Raw genomic sequence first — 7,503 nt, 5'->3', positions numbered from 1 at the left:
CTCAACAACTTCATGAGCAAATAACACATGGCACTAGTGCAGTCTAACTCTTCCCAATAGAATCAGATTGATACTGACTCTCCAGCAGAAAATCAGAAAAAGCCTTGGCTGAGTGCCCCCAGGGAATACACTCAAGTTTAGATCAGCACCTATTTGATGCACTGAGTGCAGCTTCAGAAGCCCTCAAGCCAGGGAATATGAAGCTCTGTCAAAGCAAAAAGCTTCCACCACTCCAACAGTGCCAGGTCTAACCCCAGTGCTTGGACATGAAATGTGAGGATGGGAAGTGATGCTGCACATCGTGTGCAGGGTTTCCACCACCTGGAAAGAGAAGAGGAAAGAGAAGCCCAAAACCCAAGTAACTCATTAAGTGGAATTGCTCACCAATGACACTGGTTCTCCTCCATTTGATTTTACACAAGGAATTGCTGGCTGCAGTCAGGTCATCCTGGCACTACACCTCCCAAAACAATCTGAGAGCTACTTGCTGCCTTCCCATACTGTCCCACCAGCTGCTGATGCTTCTGCCACAGGAAGAAATGCTTCACAGCCTCCCTCTGGCACAGCGGATGGAGAGCAGTGAGAAAAGGACACGGCTTCCCCAGACCAGCATAACTATCATGGATGAAAAGGGATCATCCAGGCACATGAAGGAGAAACCAGGACCAGGTACCAGACAGCCTTGGAAAGTCCTAAATGCGAAGTGACCTGCTGAGACCCAGGTCCTCCTGCACCACATGGCTCCACATTGTCCCTGCAGACATTGCCAAGGGGCCCAGGGCAGCCCAGGGCCGGAGAGCAACAAGTGAAGGGCAGAATGTCCCCAGTGCCACGTGTGCCACCTGCCAGGGTGCTGGGTACTGCCTGAGCATGGCAGCCACAGCGTGCACAGCCCCTGCAAAGCCTGCACGAAACCAGAGGCAATGCTGGCCTCTTGTGGCAGCTCTGGTCCTTTACCCTTCTTTAAACAGAACGGAGGTTTTCAGATGTTTTTTGGTGTTTTTTAATTTTTGTTGTTGTTGTTTTGTTGGGTTTTGTTGTTGTTGTTTGTTTTTGTTTGTTTGTTTGTTTTAATTCAAATTCAAAACCTTACCACCTCCCAAAAACCGCTGTAATTCAAAGATTCCCGGGAACAAAACCAGGCTGGTTTTAAAGAAGGTTCTGAGAACAAGGTGGGGGGGTGGATGGGCTGTGATCAACCTGGCTGATGGAAGGCATCCTTGCACATGGCAAGAGGGTTGGAACCGGGGGAGGGTTAAGGACCCTTCCCACCCAAACGATTCTGGGATTCCATGATCCTGCGATTCTAAAACTGAAAAGTCCCACTGGAGTGAGTAAAACAGTGAAGATAAAACTCAACTCTTACCTGAGCAGCAGAAATTCAGCCACATCCCCACATACAGCACAAGGAAAGGGGCTGCACAGGGAGGAAGGGAGGAAAAAGCCATGTGCACTGGGGGAGCAAAGGACAAGAAGCTGCAGACTCTGCAAAGAACCCATTACACAAATATCCTCTCCCTGAAAAAAATGTCCTTTCCCATAAAGTTCCCTCATAGCTTAGCTTTTGTATTATCAGTACACGAACGGAGGGAAAATGCAGTCAGAAGTGGCCTTGTGGCCCTGCCAGCCAGGGCAGGGGGGCCCAGCACAGCTCCTGCTCCCCTTGCCCATCCCACCCTCAGCACCACACTGGGGTACCTGGGGGCCAAAGGCCCTCTGCAAAAATAAGAGTGGGGAAAAGAATTCTTTTAGTATTTTCAACTGAGTGGTTCCAGCCTCAGTGCCAGCACACACCTCCACCTGTATGTGTTGCACAGGGTGTGGGTCTGGAGGCACCACACGCCTCCCGAGGGCCTCAGGCTCTCTCTGGTCTCTGCGAGCTGATGCAGAGGCAGCAGCCACAGGACCTGGGGAAAGGGAAAAGGTCATAGAATTATAGAATGGTTTGGGTAGGAAGAGACCTTTCAAGGTCATCTAGTCCACCCCCCCCACACACACTGCTGCTATAGGCAGGGGCACCTTCCACTGTCCCAGGTTGCTCCAAGCCCTGTCCCACCCGGCCTTGAGCACTTCCAGGGATGAAGCAGCCACAGTTTTTCTGGGCAGCCTGTGACAGGGCCTCCCCACACTCAACAGGCAAGAATTACTTCCTAAAATCGAAACCAATCCTGCCCTCCTTCAGATTAAAGCCATTTCCCCTTGTCCAGAATCCCTCTCCAGCTCTCTTGGAGCCCTTTTAGACACTGAAAGGGGCTCTAAAGTCTCCACAGATCCTTCTCTTCTTCAGTCTGAGTAACTCCACCTGTCTGAACCCGTTTTTACAGAAAAGCTGCTCCAGCCCTCTGAACATCACGTCTCTATTGTCCTCACTGTCCTCACTGTGAAGACACAACAAAATCACTCAGTGGTGGCTCCTCTTTGATCCCAGGGTCATCATCATCCCCACCAGGCTCTTCCCAGCTCTGTACCACCTCAGCTCCATCCTCCACTGGCTGCCAGAAAACAGTTGCTGAAAACAATTAATACATGTTGATTGTTTATTGATTCCAACATATTAATAGATTGGATAATAAACAGTACTTTTAAACATTCTCTTAACCAAAAATATAACAAATATTTACAATCACTCAGTAAAAATACAAAAAGCATACAGAGGCACTGTCTTTCTAAAAGACATAAGTGTAAGAGGTATCAAAAAATAGGAGACAAACATTGCTTGTTACAGAATACTTTACAATCACTGACTTGTGCAGTACAATTGCTATTGGAATATCATTACATCTGTGCAGTTTTGCCAATATGCTCACATATTTAGAATTTAATTAATACCAAGCTAAACTGCATTCCAGGTATATCAGAAATAAAGATAAAACAATAAAAAGCACAACAGAAGCAAAAGCTGGGTTGGGAATTCAAGATAGATTACCCTCTATACAAGCGTTCTAAAATATAATGTGTAAAGCTTTTCTAAAGAGAGAGTATCCCTTTTTTTTCTTTTTGTAAAGGCAGTGGTAAGTTTATCCTTCAAATACTCTGATGTTTTATAAAAACTTAAATGACAGGGTTGTATTTCCACTGTTGCCTGCAGTAAAATTACTCAGGACATGCTGAAAGGTTTTGGAACAGCCCTGACAGGGTGTTCACAGGCCCCTCTGCAAGTGGCATCACTGTACGTCCAGCCCCTGGGGACACCCTCTGCCTCTGGCAGGTGCAGACAGCCCCCAGCACACCCCACCCAGCAACGGGCTCTGACCACCTTCCAGTGAAGCACCACTCACCTGGCATCACAGGATATGCTGAGCTGGGAGGGACTCATCAGGATCATCAAGTCCAGCTCCTGGCCCTGCACAGCACCATCCCAAACAATCCCACCCTGTGGCTGAGAGCCTTGGCCAAACACTTCTTGAGCTCTGCCAGGCTGGTGCTGTGACCACTGCCCTGGGGAGCTGTTCCAGTGTCCAACCATCCTCTGGGTGAAATACCTTTTCTTAATACTCAACCTAAACCTCCCCTGACACAGCTTCAGGCCATTCCCTCGTGACCTGTCACTGGTCATGAGAGTGGAGAGATCAGTGCCGCCCCTCAGGAGGATGCTGTAGATTGCAATGAGGTCTCTCTCCCCTCAGTCTCCTTTTCTCCAGGCCAAACAGACCAAGTGCCCTCAGCCACTCCTCATAATGCTTCCTCCCTCCGGACCCTTTCCTATCCTCGTGGCCTCCTCTGGATGCTTTCATGTATTTTTCATATCATGGTGCCCAAAAATCACACACAGGACTGAATGTGAGGCCACACCTACAAAATTATCTCAGCAAAGGCAAAAGGAAGGAGCCAGGAAAGTCCCACACTGCCCATTGTTGGCAAACACTCAAAATTTGTCCACATTGCAAAAATGTGAACTGCAAACATTCACAGCCATTATCTTTCCATTCTTTTGTGTACTTGGGAGATGAACCTGATGCTCAGAGGCTCGGTGATCTCATTTTTCCCTTTCTGCAACTGGAGAGGCCAATTCAATTTTACCAACCTACACTGCTTTCTCAGGAATTATTTGGAAGATTTGTAACAAAATACTGTGTGCTTAAATCACAGAAATCTGAAATGCATCTTTCACCAACAAGTAAGAAGAAAACAACGAGCAGGAAGTGAGCACACCCAGGTATGGCAGTGGAAGAACATGACATGAGGCACCTTAACTGTTCATCAGCATCAGAGCCCAAGTTAGAAGAACCTAACAGAGGTACTGAGTCAGGGATCTGTGGTCCAGAAGACATCATTTCAACAAAGCAGTGTACAACAGCTACTAACCACCATATTGCTTCTGTCTGAATTACCAAAAAAAGGGATAATGTCTCTTCAAACCCACACCAGACACTCTACGTTTGGCTATTGGCCCCAATCAATGTGATCGGTTGAGTTAAAAACAAACAAACAAACAAAACCCCCAGCAAGGAGCAGCAGAGAAGCCACACTGTGCGAGGCAGGAGTAGCAGGAGTAGCTCATCTGTCCATCATTTATGCATGATTGATGTACACCAGCTGTGTTGGCTATTAGGAAAACATTATTAGTGAGACTTTCACTCATTCCAGAACTTTTCAGTGTCTGCCAAGCCCTGTGGAACAGACGGATGCTGTTGATGTGCAAACACTACCAAACACCATGTTTGGATGGGTGATTAATTCAGCTGCTCTTGCTGACTGCCAGGAGACCCCGACCCTGCTCCCCACAGGGGCTTCCCTGCATCCTCAAAGGCAGCACTATTGGGTTTTGGGGTAAAAGGAAGTCACTTTAGTAACCCCCATCCCCTATACTTTTGTTCAACCGGCTGGAATAAGCTGCAGCTCCCCCCCAGGGCCAAGGAACCATATGATTTCATTCACCTGGCACAACGCAGAGGATTTCTGGTTTCCAGAAATCAAAAACCTCTGGTTTCAAAGCAGAAGTTAACAACCTTCTGGTTTCCACGCAGAAGTTGGCAAGCAACTACAGCTGACAATGGGATGGCAGGACCTGGATTTACATCCCACAGGAATATCAGTTCAAGAGTTCTATTACCAATACTGCATGTGCTGAAAACACTCACTCTGCCCTGCATTGCTTTGACACAATAATCTTTAGTCATTAAGGCCTGTGCAGGTTCACTATAAGCATTAAGGCCTTGAGAAAGCAAAATGCATGTATTATGCCATACCTCAAGTGGATTTTAATTTATTTTTTCAACTATTTGCTTCTCTGATACTTGTGCCAAAAATTCATACAGCCAACCAGTGAGTTATAAATTAGGCATCCTCTTCCTCGGCATCACTGTTCATTTACACCTTCCCAATTCCATTGGTGACAGGTACATTCCAGGCAATGCTGAACCTGGAACTGCTCTGAAGGCAGACACAGGCTGGGTCATTCTCATCCACCTGGCTGCATCAGCCCCTAGCTACTATGGAGAAAACACATCAAAGGCTTTGGGTTGTTTTTGGTACTTGTGGCATTTTCCAAAAATGTTGCATTCACCTTGCACCCCTGCACACATATAGGTAAAAAAAAAAAAAAAAAAAAAAAACCTTAAAGCTCTCCACAACTATGGATATAGAAATCAGTTTTGAGGCACTGTAAAAATGACAAACATCATCTTTCTAGCTTAGGCTGTAAACATCACAACAAAGATTTACAATTAAATGTTTAAATACATATTCACACATTCATGTCTGATTTTAACACTAGAATGGGGTGTCATGTATGGAAAGAAGGAAGGGAAGAAGGAAGGGAAGAAGGAAGGGAAGAAGGAAGGGAAGAAGGAAGGGAAGAAAAGAACCTGCAGGCATTTCCAGTTCTACCCCTCTGCACTCTGGCTGGCTAAAAGTAAAATCAAAGAAGCAATTATTTTGACCATAGTCAAACTAGAGGATCATGGGTTAATACTGGCTGGCTGTAAGTCAAAACTCTCATTGACATCAACAACACCAGGATTTTTAATTAGGATTTAAAAAAAATAATTTGAGATTATCTGTATTTTCCAGATAAACACAACAGGGTTTTTAAACCCATCATAAAATGCATTATGCTCTTCTATAAGCACTGTGTCATTTATTATTCAGTTTCACAAATTTTATTGTGAAATGTAGGTGATACCTAATTCTTTAATTTTTTTTTTTCAAAGATAACCTTTGCACTTAAACCCTGTGCAACTCTGGGAAAAGGCCAGGACATGAGATGATCTTAAAAACCACAACACACAGCTGAGTTTTGAGTTTTAGAACATGCTTTGCATGTTGAACTCTGCAAGGCAAAACCTGGTTAAAACTCTTTTGGGAAAGCTTCAGATCTCCCCAGATGCTCCCCCCTTAAGCTACGGCTTCCACATTGCAAACATTCCTTAACAGGGGAGGAGAGCACCAACTGTTGCCTTAGTTGGCTGGCAGCTAAAACAATTTCTGAAATCCTTGGACAGGTTTCTGCTGTGTCCATGTGGGAGGGGAGCAGCAGGAGTGCTGCCTTGACAGACACTGCTCTGCAGGGCATTGGGCTCTATTCATATTAAATCTAAACCCACTCTAAAATCTATAAATTTCTGCACCCGTTTCTACTTTTCTGTGTTTATTTCGAGAGCACAACAGTTGATGTGTAGCTAATTTACTGTCACATTGACTAAACATTTCTATTAGCCAACCAGAGCACTCCCAATGCACATAAAGGAAACTCCCATTTAAAAATATTAAATTAATAAATTATTTTCAGATATTTCAGCAACATCCTTTGCTTTTGCTGACATTTTGATATAATTTTTTTTGAAGTTCATAAAATAACACTCTCAGACTTCTAACGGTCATGTAGAAAATGACGACAATGGAAACTACCAAAGGATTATATGGTATCATACACAAAAATGCTCCCAAGTTTCAAGTGGTGCTGACAACTGGTCCTCCCCAATGCATGAAGCTCGGTCCATCTCTGGGTACCCATGTTGGTACCCAGGCAGTCAGCACATTCCTTGAATGGGATTTTCTATTTCATGTGTAGAAATATCTTCTTAGGTGGTGGTGGCAGAGTGAAGGAAGGTGTGAAGAGGTGATCCAACCCGTTCCATCTCGTCTGGGACAGAGGCAAGGTCTGAGGTCAGTAGCAGCAAGTTGTCAGCAGTCCTAACAGAACCATGAGACCTTCTCCCACATCCTTTGTGTTGTGAGTGGTTCATATAAATAGCCCAAGGGTTAAACTGCTGATACTTGTTCATCTTCTGCAAAACAAGATAAAGAAATAGGCAGTTATTCCACCAGTCCCCACCTCAGGCACACAGGGCACAGAGACCAGCACCCAGTGAGGTGATAACAGTGAGTCTATGACAGCTTCAGCCCTTCAGCAGCATGTTTTCACTGTCTTTATCATTGATCACTACACACTCCATATCACCATTTATCAGATCCTCAGGCAGTCACAGAATGGTTTGGGTTGGAAGAGACCTTATAGAGCATCTCATTCCAACTCCATGCCATAGGCAGGGACACCATCCA

At 45.3% G+C, this 7,503-nt stretch overlaps 1 protein-coding gene across 12 annotated transcripts in view; it reads right to left on the bottom strand.

Annotated features, from left to right (window-relative positions):
* Positions 1–2,519: 2,519 nt before the first annotated feature.
* RAPGEF6 (Rap guanine nucleotide exchange factor 6) overlaps positions 2,520–7,503 on the bottom strand; it is a 122,401-nt gene continuing 117,417 nt past the window's right edge. For all 12 annotated transcript variants that reach the window (XM_053956304.1, XM_053956313.1, XM_053956308.1 and 9 more), the window contains one exon: positions 2,520–7,229. In XM_053956304.1, the coding sequence (XP_053812279.1) occupies positions 7,204–7,229 (26 nt within the window). In that variant the 3' untranslated portion in view covers positions 2,520–7,203. The remainder of the gene's footprint in view (positions 7,230–7,503) is intronic.

The sequence above is a fragment of the Vidua chalybeata genome, chromosome 15, assembly GCF_026979565.1.
Source record: "Vidua chalybeata isolate OUT-0048 chromosome 15, bVidCha1 merged haplotype, whole genome shotgun sequence".
NCBI lineage: Eukaryota > Metazoa > Chordata > Aves > Passeriformes > Viduidae > Vidua > Vidua chalybeata.
Note: the sequence above shows the minus strand (reverse complement) of the source record. Positions and strands in the feature narration are given on the sequence as shown.